Source organism: Eleutherodactylus coqui, chromosome 7 (assembly GCF_035609145.1).
Source record: "Eleutherodactylus coqui strain aEleCoq1 chromosome 7, aEleCoq1.hap1, whole genome shotgun sequence".
NCBI classification, from domain to species: domain Eukaryota; kingdom Metazoa; phylum Chordata; class Amphibia; order Anura; family Eleutherodactylidae; genus Eleutherodactylus; species Eleutherodactylus coqui.
This window is the reverse complement of record NC_089843.1, coordinates 169,357,746-169,377,613: the sequence shown is the minus strand read 5'-3', so window position 1 is coordinate 169,377,613 and position 19,868 is coordinate 169,357,746. Positions and strand designations below refer to the sequence as shown.

Genomic DNA, 19,868 nt, shown 5'->3' with positions numbered 1-19,868 from the left:
TTCACTCCTGCGGTGAGGTTTCTGTTTCCTGCAACATTCTGTTGGGTCCACCTGCTTTCCACCCAGCTGCCCGGCTTTTGGATAAAAGAAAAAGCGCAGCATGTGGTACCTTTTTCTTCTGGTATTTTCAGCTGCATGTGTGACAGAAGCTCCAGCCGGAGGTTCTGATGCAGATATGAGACTGGCCTAGGGGCTCATTCATACAGGTATATTGCCGCCACGAATTACGCAAAAGTACATCCCGTGCGTCACTCGCGGTGAAAGGCCATAATGTTCTTCCATACACTATCTTGCTTTTGTTATAGCATGAGTTTTTTTCTATTAAACCCCTAAGTGATAAAGCCTGTTTGTGCCTTAGTGACGGAGCCAAATTTTTTTAGGATCAAAAATCAGGAAAAAGAACAAAGAAAAATAAAGAATCAAGAACGAACTACCTTTTATCACAAAATATAGCAATCAACACAAAGAAACTAGGAATATACTGCTAAAAAATTGGTCTATACTACAGGATGATCCCTTCCTAAAGGGCTCTCTCAATGATAACCCCAGGGTCATTTATAGAAAAAAACAGGACAATACAAGATATTCTAGCCCCCTCCCGTCCAGAAAAAAAAAAGATAAAAAACGAAAAAAGGAATTTTTTAACACATAGGGTGGGAGTCTATAGATGTGGGAAAAAGAAATGTGGGTGCTGCAAAAATCTAGTACAGGGAAGAAAAGAAATCAAGATAGGAGAGAAAGATTAACCGATTCCAATAAAAGGAAGACTGAGTTGTGAAACAAAATGGGTAATAGATCTGTTAGAATGCCCCTGCGGCACTAAATATGTAGGGAGGACTAAGAATGCTCTAAGGGCTCAGATTGCGAAACAAGTTCAATATCAAACATAAATTCCTGAAACATAGCGTGTCTTGACGCTATGTTGAAATTCACAACTGCAGTAGCGCGGATCTGAAGGTTACCCCATCGGAATGCATCCAGACCCACTGCATCAACCAACTGAGAAGAAAAGAAATGTTTTGGATTTACCAACAAGGAACATTGGTCCCGCAGGATTTAAAGGAAATATTAGAAATAAATCGAATAGATTATAAAAATACAACTTAGAACAACAGTGTCAGTTTTTATAGCATACTAAATACTATAATTATATATATATATATATATATATATATATATATATATATATATATATATATATATATATATTACATTTTTAAAGTTAAACCCGTGTTTTAGATTTCTTGACATTTATTAATATATTTATTGTAACCTATTATTTTAACATTAATTGATGACAAAGTCAGCTATTGAAGAGGTTTACAGTATATGTTTCCTTTTTTCAGGATTATTTTAGATCTATTTTTTTACTTGGTAAATTATTTCTTAATTACAATGTAGATAAGCACCTGAAGATACATATCCAAAGTGCGCAGAGGTGCTGTATGTAGTTTTCTGTTGTATTTCGTTTCCCAACTGGGAAAAAAGGCTGTTTTTATTCTCCGTGCAGACCCGTGTGTGGTCTGGGCGGTGATCTTAACCTGTTTCCCACAAATGAGACGTTTACGACTTCACAATGTAGTTTTATGAATGAAAGAATGAAATGGAACGTACGTTGTGCTCCACGGTCTGCACCATGTGATCACAGCCGACCTAGGGTAAGGATCCCCCCCCTCAAGTGACGTCAGAATCACCACACCAGCGTCTGCTACGGACTACGAAACTGTAAGTTAGTGATGTCATATATATATATATATATATATATATATATATGCCTTGTGAGCTTGCACGCCAATGCTTTAAAGAAAATAAAGTGGCTTTGCGTACAGCCACGTAATGTACTGCGCATAAGTTAGTACTCACACAGTCGGTCATGCGCAGTACACCTTTGTTTATATTTTCAGCGCCGTCGCTTAGCGATGACACGTGTACCCGCAGCCCGTACAGAATGTAGTTGCATATGGGCTGCGTGTATATCCTCGACCATAGTGCACAATGGGCTCTATATTGCGGATATCTGCGGTAAAAAAGAACATGCAGCATTCTGTTTTCTGCAAGTGGATTATGTAATTCCAACCCGGTAATGGGAGCAGAATTGTGTAATCCAATGCATTTGATTGATCTGCGTATTACCACAGATCAAACGCATGTGGAATTCATAATTCCTATCCCGTCGTGTGAGACAGGCTTAAGGTAGATCACTACCTTTTTACCATGTGACCAGGGATCGCTCAATGAGACCACCGATCATTGCTCAAGGCTATCTTCGAACTTTGGCGGCTGGTGGTAAGGAGATTTAAAGTTTCCTGGGCTCCTGCACATGTGTTCAGCACTTTGCCGGTAAGCGCATGCGTAGAATCCGGGTAAGGTCCATGTAGGAGCATTGCGTCAGGGTTCAAATACGGAGGCCTCCGGTAAAAAGGTTCATCTCCTCTCACTGATCGCATCGGTGAGGGTAGATGAAACTTCAACTTTTTAAAAACTTTTACGTGATCACCATTATCCATTGGATAATGGTGATCATATGACCAGTAACCGCATATCGCAGCCCCCAGTGACATCACCAGGCTCTCGGCTACCTTTGGTAGCCAGGAGCCGGGAGATTTCCTGGGCAATCGTTGACTTTTGTGCATGTGTCCGCCATTTTGCTGAGTGGCGCATGCGCCAAAACCGAGGTAAGGTCCGCAGATTAAGATCACATCGGGGACAAATCCGGAGACCTTAGTTATATAACTTTATCTCCCTTATGGATATAATCCTTAAGAGAAGATGAAAGTTAAACTTTTTAAACTCTCTATTTTTACTTTTTTAACTTTACATGATCACCTTTATCAGCGGTCCCTGGTCACATCTCCCTGCACTTGGCTATCTTTGACATGTGCAGAAGCTCCAGATCGCCGTGGGACATCATGGAGAATGGGGTTGAGTATTTCCGGCTGCTCCCATGGATCCGATTCATGAGGGCAGCTGAAATTTAACCTTTTTTAAACTTTTTTTTTTACTTTTCCTTGATCGCCGGTATGTATAATGACCTCATAGAGTCTAGATTACGGGAGTTCATTATCCCCCTCTACTGTTCATTAGTTAGACCTCATCTGTAATACTTTGTCCAGTTCTGGGCACCCCACTTTAAGAGAGACATATTTTGGATCAAGTTCAGAAAAGAGTTACCAAGATGGTGAGCAATCTAAAAACCCAATTTTGGATTCAGGGTTTACTAGGGGTCTTTCTCTTTCTGCCATTATACAATTCACCCATCTGCTGGCTAGAGCCAGTACTGCGGTATGTGACATGCTGGAGAGGCCACTGACAACAGAGCAGCCAGTAATATACAGCAATAATACCCTGCCGGACGTCTTCCGTCATCGGAGCTGTACAGCTTTCAATCAGAATGTCTTTAGACGTCAGACAGTGGATTGGAAAAGGTTAAAGGATCTGGGAATGTTTAGCTTGCAAAAAAGAAGGCTGGGAGGAGCCTTAATAGCTGTCGACAAATATCTGAAGGGCTGTCACAGTGCAGAGGGATCAGCTCTATTCTCATTTGAACAAGGAAAGACTAGAAGCAATGGGATGAAACTGAAAGGAAGGAGGCACAGATTATATATTAGACAATGAGAGTGATCAATGAGTGGAACAGGTTACCACGGGAAGTGGTGAGTTCTCCTTCAATGGAAGTGATCAAACAAAGGCTGGACAAATATCTGTCTGTGAGGATTTAGTAAATCCTGCACTAAGCAGGGGGTTGGACCAGATGACCTTGGAGGTCCATTCCAACTCTACCATTCTATGATGACCTCACAGAGTGATCACGCTACCTCTGTGAACCCTTTACACGCCGTGATCTACATAGATCACTGCATGTATGGAATTAACAGCGGGGGTCGCTGCGCTGATGCGCATCCCCCGCAGCTGATGCAGCTGGAGACCAGCTATCACTAACAGCCAGCTCTCCCACTGCTGCCGGAGCTCATCAATGTTGGGAGGGGGTGAGCGGGGGGCAAAGCAGGGCACCTGTATCTGGCATCCTATTGCCATGAAACCCGGCAGTCCTCCTAAATTTTTAATAGCGGGTGTCTGATGACCAAACAGAGGGAACTCCCTCCCTCTGTGAAAAACCTTTTACATGCCGTGATCAACACAGATCACAGTATGTAAGCAGTTAACAGCGTCCCTATGATGCACCGAGCTCTCAGCAGCTCAGTGAAGCTGTGTATGCCGCAGCCAATCGGTAGCTGTGACCTGGGCTTTACCTGTAGCTTAGCCCGTTCATGTCCACACTTCCAGGAGACATAATGCATTAATACCTGTAATATGCGTGTGTAATACATCCGTGTGAACTGACCCTTCCACACATCCAGTATACAGACACAACTGCGTGCCATGATCCCTGCACTTGTAAGTCGTGTATGGTCTGTGGTGAGGGCCCCCCAGCTATGGGGCCCTCAGAACCCTAGCGGTATGCCTGTGTATAAGGTGGCAAGGGGGGTTTCTCGCCTGCGGATTGATGACCTCTCGGATCTAAAATGGCACACCTCCCGTGAATATAACACTTAGCAGACGTGGATTCTCTTTAACACTGGCTCCTGACAGCATTTATTTCACTGCAACAGCATACACAAACACAGTCCATGTACAATCCTTGGTTCACAACCCACTGGGTTACCGCCACCAGGCTAAGGTATCTAGAGGGTGTCTTCCTCTAGCAGACGTGTGACAGTCCCAAAACTGGTCCTCACGGATTAGGCTTCCAGGTCCTGACGCAGCGTCTCCAATGGTCCACACTAGACCTCAGGCCTCCACCTGTAACTTCCTTCCTGAGTGTGACAGGGACAGACTCTTAATGCTTCCTGCCACACCCAGCAGGTGTTAATCCTTTGTTTTAGTGCTATAACTCCTGTCTGCAGCCCTCTACAGGCCCTTCTATGTACTGCACTGCCACTAATATATATATATATATATATATATATATATATATATATATATATATATATATATATCAAATTAACGACCCTAGAGGTATATAACTTAAGAATAACCAGCTGGGACAAAATCCTGCCTATAGATTGACGTCACTGCTCATGCTGAGTTTTAATGACCGATGTTAACAAATTAATTGTAATGGCTATATGTATTTATTAGTAAGGTGCAATAATAGCTTTGTTTTCAATGTCTTTGTCAAAAGCCTATAAGTATTACTGCCTCTTCTCAAATAAAGTAGAAATTGTCAGGATTACACAAATGCCACAAGGTATATACTGTAGCTTTCCATTGCGCTAATGGATCAACATTGAGGGTTAATAGGCTGAACTGGATAGACATATGTATTTTCTTGGCCTTACATGCTATGATCTTGCCTTATCTTATGGAGTATTACTGAGCTATCATATGTCACTAAATTCCACAAATCTTTATGTGTTCAACTTTTTCACAGGTTAATTAAAGGCCCTTATAGACAGAATAACCAAACGATAACACTGGAAAACAAAAACAAAAATTTCATGGTGCCTGGAATTTTTGAACTTATTCTGCGTATTTTGGTACTGCTGATTCCGAAAATACCATCCATTTCATTCTAGTAGCTCTAGTTTTTGAGATATTCCTGATGCCATTATCTATTTTTGTTATATTTACTTTATTTTCCCACCAGCATTTGCTTACTATTAGTACATATGATACATATTGCCATCACTGCGCCTCAAACTTTGATGAAGCATTTAATAAATATATGTTCTTGCTTCCCTTAGTTTGGCCCAACCTCTAACTGTCTAGTGATTAACATCTCAAACTCCCTTGAGCTGCAGATGCCATACAGCAAGAGAGCTGGCATTATCAATCACCCCATTTGCAAACAGCAAAAATGGCAATTTTGTGGTCTGGGCAGCACTGAGTTGAAAAAAAAGTATCACTGCACTTTACATCCCAACCCCCAATCATGGTTAGCATAGGTTTATGGGGGAAAGTGTACTGACAAACATCTTTTAAGCATAATGCTTATACAGATATACAGGGTGTCCACAAAAATACTGATCCTGGGCCAAAAGAGTTCTTTCCAGCATTGCACGTGGCTGTGTGTGTGACACAAGCTTGTACTAGCACTAAAATAACCTAAGGGCCCTTTCACACGAGCGTATATCGGCCGCCGTTTTCATGGCTGGCCAATATATGCTAACGATCTGATGCATTGGATTCCAATGCATCAGATCACATGGCCATATTCCCGCGGAGAAAAGGCGCACAGTCGGGGCAATAAAGCGTCATGTGCTTTCACGCCAGTCAGAAAAGATAGTCCTAGAACTATCTTTCCGGACGGAATATGTCAGCCGCTGCATGGGCTCATATGAGAGCCAATGACAGTGGCCAGAGAAGAGAGGTGGGAGGGAGTTTAGCAGCGTGACTGCTAAACTCCCTCCCTCTTCTCTTATCCTCCCCTCCGGCTGTTTGCAATGGGAGATTGTGGGGGTGGGGCTAATCTATGCCCCTCCCATTGCTGGGTGGGAACAAGGGGGGGAGGGGCAGGTGCTTAGCTCTGCCCCCGCCCTGCCCACTCCCATTGCAAACAATCAGAGGGAAGGAGAGAGGAGGTGAGTCGGTGAGGGGGAGGGAAGGGTAGGCAATGGCATTGCAGCCTCTGTGTATATGCGCCAGAGCACATGCCGTCTGAATGGGCACACAAATGTTAGACTTGTGTGCCTGTTCACGCATTTTTACGGCGCCGGTGGGCGCACGTAAAAGCACCTACGGCCGTGTGAAATTGCCCTGAGAGTAACGATTTAAGGCAAATTAGCATAAAAATGCATTTATTTATTAGTAGCAATTAATAATGCCATGAATGAGTTGATGTAATCAGTGTACTAGATAGGAAAGATCTCTTTTGCTCTTTAGGTATTTCTGTGGACACACACCCTGTTCCTTGGCCATCACGTTCCACCTATTTACTTTATTCTGGAAGCACATTTGAAAAACTTTACTTTTCTTTTAGGGATTTAGGAGACGTACAAATGTTACATTACTTATTAACATTTTGAGGAACATTTTGTTTTCCTACACCAAGCCAAGATTGCAAAGGCTCATAGGTATAAAAATGAGTGTTAAGGTTGTGCATCTGGGACCTGTGGTTCTACAGGTTTCCATGTGCACACCTTCATAGCTGGGGGTTAATTGAGTTGGCTAGGTGTGATATTCTCCACCAGCCAATCCCCCTCATCTGTGGCAGATAAATACTAGCAACTAGAGATGAGCGAACGTACTCGTCCGAGCTTGATACTCGTTCGAGTATTAGCGTGTTCGAGATGCTCGTTACTCGTGACGAGTACCACGCGATGTTCGAGTTACTTTCACATTCATCTCTGAGACGTTAGCACGCTTTTCTGGCCAATAGAAAGACAGGGAAGGCATTACAACTTCCCCCTGCGACGTTCAAGCCCTATACCACCCCCCTGCAGTGAGTGGCTGGCGAGATCAGGTGTCACCCGAGTATATAAATCGGCCCCTCCCGCGGCTCGCCACAGATGCATTCTGACATAGAGGAGGGAAAGTGCTGTTGGTGCCGGAGCTGCTATAGGGAGAGTGTTAGGAGTATTTTAGGCTTCAAGAACCCCAACGGTCCTTCTTAGGGCCACATCTAACCGTCTGCAGTAGTGTGGAGGCTGCTTTTTGCAGTGTTGCACTTTTTTTTTTTGTATATCGGCCGTGCAGAGCATTGCGCCCTGCAGTAATTATACATACTCCAGGGCAAGTAGTGGTGGTGAGGCAGGGTCATAAGACATATATTTATTGAATATAGGCAGTGGGCCTTTCCAAAAACATTTGGGAAAAAAAATCTATTTGGGCTGCCTGTGACTGTCCTCAGTGTACTGGGTCTGTGCTGGGTGTAGTTGTCCTCCTAATTCATACACAGCCAGCTAAATGTTACAGCAGGCTTGCGCAAAATTATTTCCTGGCTCTGTGTTGGCTGTTAAATCACTGCTGTATTCCAGTCCAGAGGGAAACAGAGTGCAGTTATTTTACATACTCCAGGGCCAGTAGTGGTGAGGCAGGGACAGAAGACATATATTTATTGAATATAGGCAGTGGGCCTTTCCAAAAACATTTGGGAAAAAAAATCTATTTGGGCTGCCTGTGACTGTCCTCAGTGTACTGGGTCTGTGCTGGGTGTAATTGTCCTCGTAATTCATACGCAGCCAGCTAAGTGTTACAGCAGGCTTGCGCAAAATTATTTCCTGGCGTTCCGTAAGCGAAGTCAGCCTCCAACCACAGGCCAATAAGCGGCACATTTAATTACAGCGTTCTGTTTCTGCACTACTGGTAATACACCATGCTGAGGGGTAGGGGTAGGCCTAGAGGACGTGGACGCGGGCGAGGATGCGGAGGCCCAAGTCATGGTGTGGGCACAGGCCGAGCTCCTGATCCAGGTGTATCGCAGCCGACTGCTGCGGGATTAGGAGAAAGGCACGTTTCTGGCATCCCCACATTCATCTCACAATTAATAGGTCCACGCGGTAGACCTTTATTAGAAAATGAGCAGTGTGAGCAGGTCCTGTCGTGGATGGGAGAAAGTGCATCCAGCAATCTATCGAACACCCAGAGTTCTGCGCTGTCCACTGCTGCAACTCTGAATCCTCTGGCTGCTGCTCCTCCTTCCTCCCAGCCTCCTCCATTACAATGACACATTCTGAGGAGCAGGCAGACTCCCAGGAACTGTTCCCGGGCCCCTGCCCAGAATGGCCAGCAAGGGTTCCGAATCCTCTCCCACTGGAGGAGTTTGTCGTGACCGATGCCCAACCTTTGGAAAGTTCCCGGGGTCCGGGGGATGAGGCTGGGGACTTCCGGCAACTGTCTCAAGACCTTTCAGTGGGTGAGGAGGACGATGACGATGAGACACAGTTGTCTATCAGTGAGGTAGTAGTAAGGGCAGTAAGTCCGAGGGAGGAGCGCACAGAGGATTCGGAGGAATAGCAGCAGGACGATGAGATGACTGACCCCACCTGGTTTGCTATGCCTACTGAGGACAGGTCTTCAGAGGGGGAGGCAAGGGCAGCAGCAGGGCAGGTTGCAAGAGGCAGTGTGGTGTCCAGGGGTAGAGGGAGGGCCAGACTGAATAATCCACCAACTGTTTCCCAAAGCACCCCCTCGCGCCATGCCACCCTGCAGAGGCCGAGGTGCTCAAAGGTCTGGCAGTTTTTCACTAAGAGTGCAGACGACTGACGAACAGTGGTGTGCAACCTGTGTCGCGCCAAGATCAGCCAGGGAGCCACCACCACCAGCCTCACCACCACCAGCATGCGCAGGCATATGATGGCCAAGCACCCCACAAGGTGGGACGAAGGCCGTTCACCGCCTCCGATTTTCACCACTGCCTCTCCCCCTGTGCCCCAACCTGCACTGAGATCCAACCCCCCTCACCTCCGCTGTCTTCGGCCCCATCCACCAATGTCTGTCAGCGGACCATCCAGCCGTCGCTAGCGCAAGTGTTGGAGCGCAAGTACGCCGCCACGCACCCGAACGCTCAAGCGTTAAACGTGCACATAGCCAAATTTATCAGCCTGGAGATGCTGCCGTATAGGGTTGTGGAAACGGAGGCTTTCAAAAGTATGATGGCGGCGGCGGCCCCGCACTACTCAGTTCCCAGTTGCCACTACTTTTCCCGATGTGCCGTCCCAGCCCTGCACGACCACGTCTCCCGCAACATTGTACGCGCCCTCACCAACGCGGTTATTGCCAAGGTCCACTTAACAACAGACACATGGACAAGCACAGGCGGGCAGGGCCACTATATCTCCCTGACGGCACATTGGGTGAATTTAGTGGAGGCTGGGACAAAGTTAGAGCCTGGGACCGCTCACGTCCTACCCACCCCCAGAATTGCGGGCCCCAGCTCGGTTGTGATATCTGCGGCGGTGTATGCTTCCTCCACTAAACCACCCTCCTCCTCCTCCTCCACAACCTCTGTCTCGCAATCAAGATGTGTCAGCAGCAGCACGTCGGCAGCAGTCGGTGTCGCGCGGCGTGGCAGCACAGCGGTGGGCAAGCGTCAGCAGGCCGTGCTGAAACTACTCAGCTTAGGAGATAAGAGGCACACGGCCCACGAACTGCTGCAGGGTCTGACAGAGCAGACTGACCGCTGGCTTGCGCCGCTGAGCCTCCAACCGGGCATGGTCGCGTGTGACAACGTCCGTAACCTGGTGGCGGCTCTGCAGCTCGGCAGCCTCACGCACGTGCCATGCCTGGCCCACATCTTTAATTTGGTGGTTCAGCGCTTTCTGAAAAGCTACCCACGCTTGTCAGACCTGCTCGGAAAGGTGCGCCGGCTTTGCGCACATTTCCGCAAGTCCCACACGGACGCTGCCACCCTGCGCACCCTGCAACATCGGTTTCATCTGCCAGTGCACCGACTGCTGTGCGACGTGCCTACACGGTGGAACTCTGCGCTTCACATGTTGGCCAGGCTCTGTGAGCAGCGTAGAGCTATAGTGGAATACCAACTCCAACATGGGCGGCGCAGTGGGAGTCAGCCTCCTCAATTCTTTACAGAAGAGTGGGCCTGGTTGGCAGACATCTGCCAGGTCCTTGGAAACTGTGAGGAGTCTACCCAGATGGTGAGCGGCGATGCTGCAATCATTAGCGTCACCATTCCTCTACTATGCCTCTTGAGAAGTTCCCTGCAAAGCATAAAGGCGGCCGCTTTGCGCTCGGAAACAGAGGCGGGGGAAGACAATATGTCGCTGGATAGTCAGAGCATCCTCCTGTCTATATCTCAGCGCGTTGAGGAGGAGCATGAGGAGGATGAGGGGGAAGAGACAGCTTGGCCCACTGCTGAAGGTACCCATGCTGCTTGCCTGTCATCCTTTCAGCGTGTATGGCCTGAGGAGGAGGAGGATCCTGAAAGTGATCTTCCTAGTGTGGACAGCCATGTGTTGCGTACAGGTACCCTGGCACACATGGCTGACTTCATGTTAGGATGCCTTTCTCGTGACCCTCGCGTTACACGCATTCTGGCCACTACGGATTACTGGGTGTACACACTGCTCGACCCACGGTATAAGGAGAACCTTTCCACTCTCATACCCGAAGAGGAAAGGGGTTCGAGAGTGATGCTATACCACAGGACCCTGGCGGACAAACTGATGGTAAAATTCCCATCCGACAGCGCTAGTGGCCGAAGGCGCAGTTCCGAGGGCCAGGTAGCAGGGGAGGCGCAGAGATCAGGCAGCATGTACAGCACAGGCAGGGGAACACTCTCTAAGGCCTTTGACAGCTTTCTGGCTCCCCAGCAAGACTGTGTCACGGCTCCCCAGTCAAGGCTGAGTCGGCGGGAGCACTGTAAAAGGATGGTGAGGGAGTACGTAGCCGATCGCACGACTGTCCTCCGTGACGCCTCTGCCCCCTACAACTACTGGGTGTCGAAGCTGGACACGTGGCCTAAACTCGCGCTGTATGCCCTGGAGGTGCTTGCTTGTCCTGCGGCTAGCGTCTTGTCAGAGAGGGTGTTTAGTGCGGCTGGGGGAATCATCACAGATAAGCGTACCCGCCTGTCAACCGATAGTGCCGATAGGCTTACACTCATCAAGATGAACAAAGCCTGGATTTCCCCAGACTTCTCTTCTCCACCAGCGGACAGCAGCGATACCTAAACAATACGTAGGCTGCACCCGCGGATGGAAGCATCGTTCTCTATCACCATCAAAAACGTGGACCTTTTAGCTTCATCAATCTGTGTATAATATTCATCCTCCTCCTCCTGCTCCTCCTCCTGAAACCTGACGTAATCACGCCGAACGGGCAATTTTTCTTAGGCCCACAAGGCTCAGTCATATAATTTTTGTAAACAATTTTTATACGTTTCAATGCTCATTAAAGCGTTGAAACTTTCACCTGAACCAATTTTTATTTTAACTGGGCTGCCTCCAGGCCTAGTTACAAATTAAGCCACATTAACCAAAGCGATTAATGGGTTTCACCTGCCCTCTTGGTTGGGCATGGGCAATTTTTCGGACGTACATTAGTACTGTTGGTACACCAATTTTTTTGGGCCCTCGCCTACAGTGTAATCCAATTAATTTTTGGCCCACCTGCATAAAAGCTGACGTTACATCAGCTGTGTTGGGCACTAGAATGGGATATATTTATGTACTGCCGGTGGGTTCCAGGGAGCCACCCATGCCGTGGTTCCACACGGAGTTGTAACTACATGTGTCCACTTCTAAAGAGCCCCAGTCTGACTGGGGCATGCAGTGTGGGCCGAAGCCCACTTGCATTAAACATGTCATTACCTCAGCTGTGATGGGCAATGCAATGGGATATATTTATGTACCGCCGGTGGCTTCCTGGCACCCACCCATGCTGTGGGTCCACACGGAGTTGTAACTGCATGTGTCCACTTCTAAAGAACCCCAGTCTGACTGGGGCATGCAGTGTGGGCCGAAGCCCACCTGCATGTAATCGGACGTTACCTCAGCTGTGATGGACACTGCAATGGGATACATTAATGTACAGCCGGTGGGTTCCAGGGAGCCACCCATGCTGTGGGTGCACACGGAATTCCCATTGCGGAGTTGTACCTGCCTGTGACTATTTATAAAAAACCGCGGTCTGACTGGGGCATGCAGACACCTTGACAGAATGAATAGTGTGTGGCACATAGGTTCCCCATTGCTATGCCCACGTGTGCAGCTCCTGATGGCGGTGGCACAGGATTATATTTCTCATTGCTGCCTAGCCGTGCCAACCCTATGCAGTGTGTGCCTGCGGTTCCTCCTCATGGCAGACGCACTTATAAATAGACTTGAGTGTGGCGTGGCATGAGGGCAGCTGAAGGCTGCGCAGGGACAGTTTGGTGTGCGCTGTGGACACTGGGTCGTGCGGGGTTGGGCAGCATGTAACCCAGGAGAAGTGGCAGCGGAGTGTCATGCAGGCAGTGATTGTGCTTTGTTGGAGGTAGTGTGGTGCTTAGCTAAGGTATGCATTGCTAATGAGGGCTTTTCAGAAGTAAAAGTTGTTGGGGGGGGGGGCACTCTTGCCGCTATTGTGGCTTAATAGTGGGACCTGGGAACTTGAGATGCAGCCCAACATGTAGCCCCTCGCCTGCCCTATCCGTTGCTGTGTCGTTCCCATCACTTTCTTGAATTGCCCCGATTTTCACAAATGGAAACCTTAGCGAGCATTGGCGATATACAAAAATGCTCGAGTCGCCCATTGACTTCAATGGGGTTCGTTACTCGAAACGAACCCTCGAGCATCGCGATAATTTCGTCCCGAGTAATGAGCACCCGAGCATTTTGGTGCTCGCTTATCTCTACTAGCAACTCTTGTGAGAGTTTGCTGGTCATTTTAAGTATCACTGTTTATCTCTATGTTAATCCCACTGAAAGCTAGTGTTTGCATGCTTGTCTGAAATGTCTCTCTCTCCTTCCCTGAAGATGGTCTCGGCACCTGTTATCCCCATCTATATCATATACAGACCCCATCTTCCTTTCTCTTTGACAGGTGCAGCCTCCAGGTGTCTGATGTCATATGTGTGTCAGGTGGGTGATGCCTGACTCTTTCCCCTTGGTGTGAAAACTCTTGGACCAGCTACGGTTTACCATCTTTATACATATGAGTTCTAAGTGGGGTTCCCGTTCTATGTAGTATGCATAACCTGGTATGTTGGTGTGAACAGCGATGTGTTTTGTATGTCTGTGCAAGTGGCCGGACATGTGCTCTATGTGCAGTCCTGTTCTGTGTGGTTTGCATGTTGGTGTGAACAGCAACGTGTTTTATGTCTATGCAAGTGGCCAGACATATGCTTTATGTGCAGTTGTGTTCTGTGTTTCAGTGTGTGTAAACAGTGTCGTGTATTATGTTTTGTGCATCTCTCCAGGTACCTAATCAGGGATAGCCAGGTCCCAGATGAAGACAGTGGAACCTAGCTTATAAGAACGATCACCCTGCTTTTAGGCAGGGGTTCCCCACTTTTCCTGATTAGTAAGTGACAGGTATCCTTCCATCATTGCCTGGAGAGGAGGAATTGCTGTGTGAATGTTCGCCGTTTTAAAAGGACACAATCCTGTGTCCGTACAGACGCATGGCGCTTTTGTGATACCCCCACAAATGACCCCATTTTAAAAACTACATACCTTAATATATTCACTGAGGGGTGTCATAAGTATTTTGACCCCACAGTTATTGAATTAGTCTAAGCAAAGCAGAGGGAAAAAAATACGCTTTTCTTTTTTTTTGGTAATTGCATCATTTTTAAAGGTTTTTCTTTTGTACAAAACACATGAATGAAAATTTGCACCCCAAAATCGATACCCCTGTGCTCAGAAATATACCCATTCTGGCCCTGATCTTCCGTTCCCATGCACAACAGGACCCAAAACGAAAAAAGCAGCCGGTGGCTTTCAGAACAGAAATTTAGGTGAAGGTGTTTCAGGCCTGATTGCTCACTTGTAGAGCCCTTGATCAGCTCAAACAATAAAGAGCCCCACCCCCAAAAAAACACATTTTTTTGAAAACTCGACCCCCTAATGAGTTCATCTAGGGGTGTACTGCATATTCTGTCCCCACAGTTTTTGAATGAATTTTACCTAAAGCAGAAAGTAAAAATTATGACTTTTTATTTGGAAATTGTTTCACTTTAAAAATAATTCATATGTGTGCTGTACAAAAATTAAGATGTTCACCCCAAAATGGATCCTCCTGTTTTATCCTGTGTTTAGAAACATACCCATTGTGGCCCCAATCTACTTACAGTGCACTTGGCTGTGCCTATAATGAAGGGATAACCCTTTGGATTTCGGGGCACAACTGAATAAATTCCTAGCCCCATTGCTCAATTGTAGAGCCATCAAACTGCCAAAATGATAGAATTCCCCCCACAAATTACCTTATTTTAAAATCTAGACCCCTTAGCCAATTTTTCTAGGTGTGTACTGAGCATTCTGACCCCACAATTTTTTGTAAAAATTATTGTAAAGCATGCGAAAAGTAAATCACATTTCATTTTTTTCACAAATATGTTACTTTCAGAAGAGTTTTCTTTGTTTCAAGCAGGGAAAAAAACAATTTTTATAGCACTAGTTCTTCAGTGTTCAGCATTACCCCCATTGTAGCCCCAATCTGCTTTCAGGGCACAACTGAATACATTCCACAGCATTACCTATTTTGGTGCGCATCAGTACACTGCAAAAGCCCTTTGAAATCAATAGCCGTACGTAAATGTTCATGACACACGCAGAAAACCTGCATATTCACTGCACATATAAGTGAAGCGCGGTTGGTTATGGTGACGGAAGTCTGCTCTCTTTGGCCTCGTTCAGGCAAGCATTTTTTTTTTTTTGCACACAAACTGCCGCGCAAAAAGAACGCGTCTATTAGAATCAATGGTTTCCTATGGAAGCGCTGACATAAACGATTTTTAGATGCGCAAAGTACTTGAACCTGCAAAAGATACAACATGCGTGGCTACAATGCACACATCTAAGGACCTCACCTATCTTTGGTGCGTGTCGCACAGGAGTTCCCATTGACTCCTATAGGAGCTGGATTAACACGCAGCACGCACCACAAATTGTGTGATTGAGCAAATTATGCGCAAATGTAGATCGCACTTTTAGCTTTGTTCACACAATTTTTCCACACGCGAGTGGCATTCTTTTTGTGAGGCTATTTGTGCACAAAAACGCTCATCTGAACGAGGCCTTCTCCTGCAAGCAGCTATTCCCTGGCGTCCGCCTGACAGATCCCACACAAATGGCCTCCACATGGCGTTATAAAAAGAGGTGTTGTTGAATATATTTAATATTATTAATTTGTTTGTGACACGAGCGCTTAACAGCACGAAATGTAATGGGTGAGGAATAAATCACACCAAGCCAGGGTTTAGTAAAATAAACATAATTAGTCACTCCTTTTTTTTCTCTTTTGTGATGGAGATTATAGCAGAAATTATATTGGTGTTCAGCACAGTTAATCTGCAACATTTAAACACTTCTACTCCTTTAGGGCTCTTTCACACGAAGGGACCTAAACGCACCCAAAGAGTGTGGCTAACTGCGCACCAAATAAGCCTAAATGGGTGCATTTTGTGCGCACAAATCCGTAGCTTCATGCCCACCAAAGATAGGTCAGGTCCTTCGTTTAACAGCAGTAAGGATTTGGAGTTGCTGCATTTCAGTGCTGAGGTCGGAGCACTTTTTGGGCGCAGCTAAAATTCCTTCTTCTGAATGTTTCCATAGGAAAACATTGGTTCTATTAGGCGCGCATTTTGGGTGCACCTACATCACGCCAAAAGGACACTTGTGTGAAAGATGAGTGTGTGAAATCCACAAACTGGTGAGCTAATTGTATGGGCTTCCCTTTGATAGCCTTGTAATTGTGCCTAGGCATGGCTTTGACTCCTGACCTCCACATTACTTTGCCTCCATGCAGGCGCTGGAGGACCGTTAGGCCTTAACGGGAATTTGGAGCCTTATCCCTCCTGATTGTGAGAGGGTGGAAGACGGTGCTGAAGGGGCCTTCTGACATAAACAGCCTCACAGGGATTAGTGCCGTCACTCTGCTGCAGTAGGCCGCAACTTGCCACAGGCTCTGGTGACTCTCCTGACGGGTTCCTGACAGGAATCTGCAGAACTCCGGACTCCTCCAACGTCCCGACAACAGCTTCCACTGCCACTAAACTTCTCCTTACTGTTTGAAGACTGCGTGCCTATGACAACTCCTAAGGGCACACTCCATTATACTGCTATCTTTCACTAAAACAGACAAACAGGCTCCCACTATTCTACTGACGCTCTCCTATACCAACACGGACTTCTTTGCTGAGCACACTGACTGACAACTTACTATACAGTCACTAACTGATCTATCTCACTATCTGTTATCACACTATTCTCAAGCTCCTACACACGGCATAGACTCCACTATCTAGTATATCGGCTATACTCCTCTCTGACTAGTATATCAGCTATACTTTTTTCTGTCTAGTATATCGGCTATACTCCTCTATGTCTAGTATATCGGCTATACACCTCTATGTCTAGTATATCGGCTATACACCTCTATGTCTAGTATATCGGCTATACTCCTATGTCTAGTATATCGGCTGTACTCCTCTATGTCTAGTATATCGGCCATACTCCTCTCTGACTAGTATATCGGCTATACTCCTCTCTGACTAGTATATCAGCTATACTCCTCTCTGACTAGTATATCGGCTGTACTCCTCTCTGACTAGTATATCGGCTGTACTCCTCTCTGATTAGTATATCGGCTGTACTCCTCTCTGACTAGTATATCGGCTGTACTCCTCTCTGTCTCGTATATCGGCTGTACTCCTCTCTGACTAGTATATCGGCTGTACTCCTCTCTGTCTAGTATATCGGCTGTGCTCCTCTCTGACTAGTATATCGGTTGTGCTCCTCTCTGACTAGTATATCGGCTGTGCTCCTCTCTGACTAGTATATCGGCTGTACTCCTCTCTGACTAGTATATCGGCTGTACTCCTCTCTGACTAGTATATCGGCTGTACTCCTCTCTGTCTCGTATATCAGCTGTACTCCTCTCTGTCTTGTATATCGGCTGTACTCCTCTCTGACTAGTATATCGGCTGTACTCCTCTCTGACTAGTATATCGGCTGTACTCCTCTCTGTCTCGTATATTGGCTGTACTCCTCTCTGCCTCGTATATCGGTTGTACTCCTCTCTGACTAGTATATCGGCTGTACTCCTCTCTGACTAGTATATCGGCTGTACTCCTCTCTGACTAGTATATCGGCTGTACTCCTCTCTGACTAGTATATCGGCTGTACTCCTCTCTGTCTCGTATATCGGCTGTACTCCTCTCTGACTAGTATATCGGCTGTACTCCTCTCTGTCTCGTATATTGGCTGTACTCCTCTCTGCCTCATATATCGGCTGTACTCCTCTCTGTCTCGTATATCGGCTGTACTCCTCTCTGTCTCGTATATCGGCTGTACTCCTCTCTGCCTCGTATATCGGCTGTACTCCTCTCTGCCTCGTATATCGGCTGTACTCCTCTCTGACTAGCAGTAACTTAGTGACTAACACTAACTGCTGTCTTTACACAGGACGAACTGACTGGAATCCTCTCTCACTCTACTCTCCTCTGGCTGGAATTCTGACTAAGGCTGCCTGTCCACGGGCGAGTTTGAATTGCGTTCCCCGCAGCGATAATCGGCAACGCTATGGAGAGCGCTTCCCCCCTGTCAATAAGTGGAGAATTACTGCGATTTGCCGCGATTCTCCGCAGTCAGCCTATCTGGTAGATAAGACTGACAGCGGAGATCCATCTGCCAGCTCCTACTCCCGGGCGGGTGGGGGAAATACCGCAATGCCCATGGACAGGCAGCCTAAACTCTCCCTCCTTTCTCCTTTGACACCTAACTGCCACCAACTGCTTTTGCACACTTGAAATCATCTTTCCGTGTGGGCTCTTGCACTGCTAAGCAAACAAACACACCAATCACTGAGGACCTCGCTCCTGTCACCCCATGGCTTGACAGCCTATCTGGGTGCTCAGCCCATCTGTGCTGCTGTCCAGTCAGGGATGAATCTGCCAGAAAATAATGAGAATTAACTGGTTGCCAGGCAGATTATTAATAGCTAAGTTGCAGGGCAGTTTAACCAGTGGTTAACCCCCTGCTTGCCCTGCAGAAATTAAACATCGACATATAACAAAGGTGATTTTGTAGGACCCATTTATGGGCCACTACATGTATGCACAAAATCAATGTGATTTTGCACATATTTTTTGTGTGCCGAACACACAATGTACTTGTACACAGAAATACACATCAAAGTGGATGAAATACGCAGATGTAAGTGCATTTTAGCCGCGCAAACATGTGGTGTATTTTCACAGCTGAAATGTGCTTATATCCATGTGAACAAACGTTTACAAATTCTCTGTTTGTTAATGTTAATGTTAATTAATCTTAAATTGATTCCCTTTGATTATTTTAGCGCAGGAACAAGCTGCTCCACACATCTATATCCTCATGCAGGGCTGGAATCCTCTTTTGCCCCCCCGGATAGATATTTGCATGAACACCATGTATGCCTGCATTAGCTGTTAATATGTTCTTTAATGATCTTTCACCTGTTGTTTAAACCTGTTTTTATTCATTCGGGCTATTAAAATAATTAATCTGATGCCAGATGACATTGTGTAACGATGAACGCCCTGAGCTCAGCATGTTACATTGGCAGGGGCTGAGGGTTTAGTATCATGTGACCGGGGGTGGGTTTAGGAAGAGGAACTGTGTAGAGGAGACGCTGCGTGATCTGTTCTACTGCTAACAAGAACATTCCATTGTAAGAATGGATACTGCAGGAAAAGTAAGAGCCGAGTTCATAGCAGTTTTACTAGATATATTAGAGAGACCAGTGAGTTAAGCTTCAGTGTAAATAAGGGCACTTTTAGACAGGGGAAGAAATGAGCAAAATGATGCATGATCCCCATTTAGAATGTGCTCCATGATTGACAATGCTGTTCAGTGTACATCTTGTGCCATGTATGCAGTCCTTGAACAGCCGTTCGAGGGTGCATACTGCTGTACGAGATATGAGCGTGTTGCACATTTGGAGGCCCAGATCCTGGAGCTAAATGAGCAGCTTGCAACACTGAGTCCAGTTAGCATCATGGAAAGAGGTTTACTGATCATTGACCAGGTGCTGGCTGGGGTAGATGTGGGGGTGGTTGGTACTATGGGAGAGCAGGTTGAGCAGGTGGTTAGCTGGGTGATAATTAGAAGGGGTAGAGAGAAGAGATTCGGGGAGGCTATGTTATGTTCTCTCTGAGCAAAGGACACACCATGCTGACACCACGTAAGGTTGTGTTCACATAGGGAGAGAGAACATGCATACAC

At 46.6% G+C, this 19,868-nt stretch overlaps 1 protein-coding gene across 1 annotated transcript in view; it reads left to right on the top strand.

Moving 5' to 3' along the window:
• Nucleotides 1-19,253: 19,253 nt before the first annotated feature.
• Nucleotides 19,254-19,868, top strand: part of LOC136572955 (alcohol dehydrogenase 1-like) — a 135,162-nt gene continuing 134,547 nt past the window's right edge. Inside the window, exon 1 of the mRNA XM_066574003.1 lies at nt 19,254-19,338. Coding sequence (XP_066430100.1) covers nt 19,321-19,338 — 18 coding nt within the window. The 5' untranslated portion in view covers nt 19,254-19,320. The remainder of the gene's footprint in view (nt 19,339-19,868) is intronic.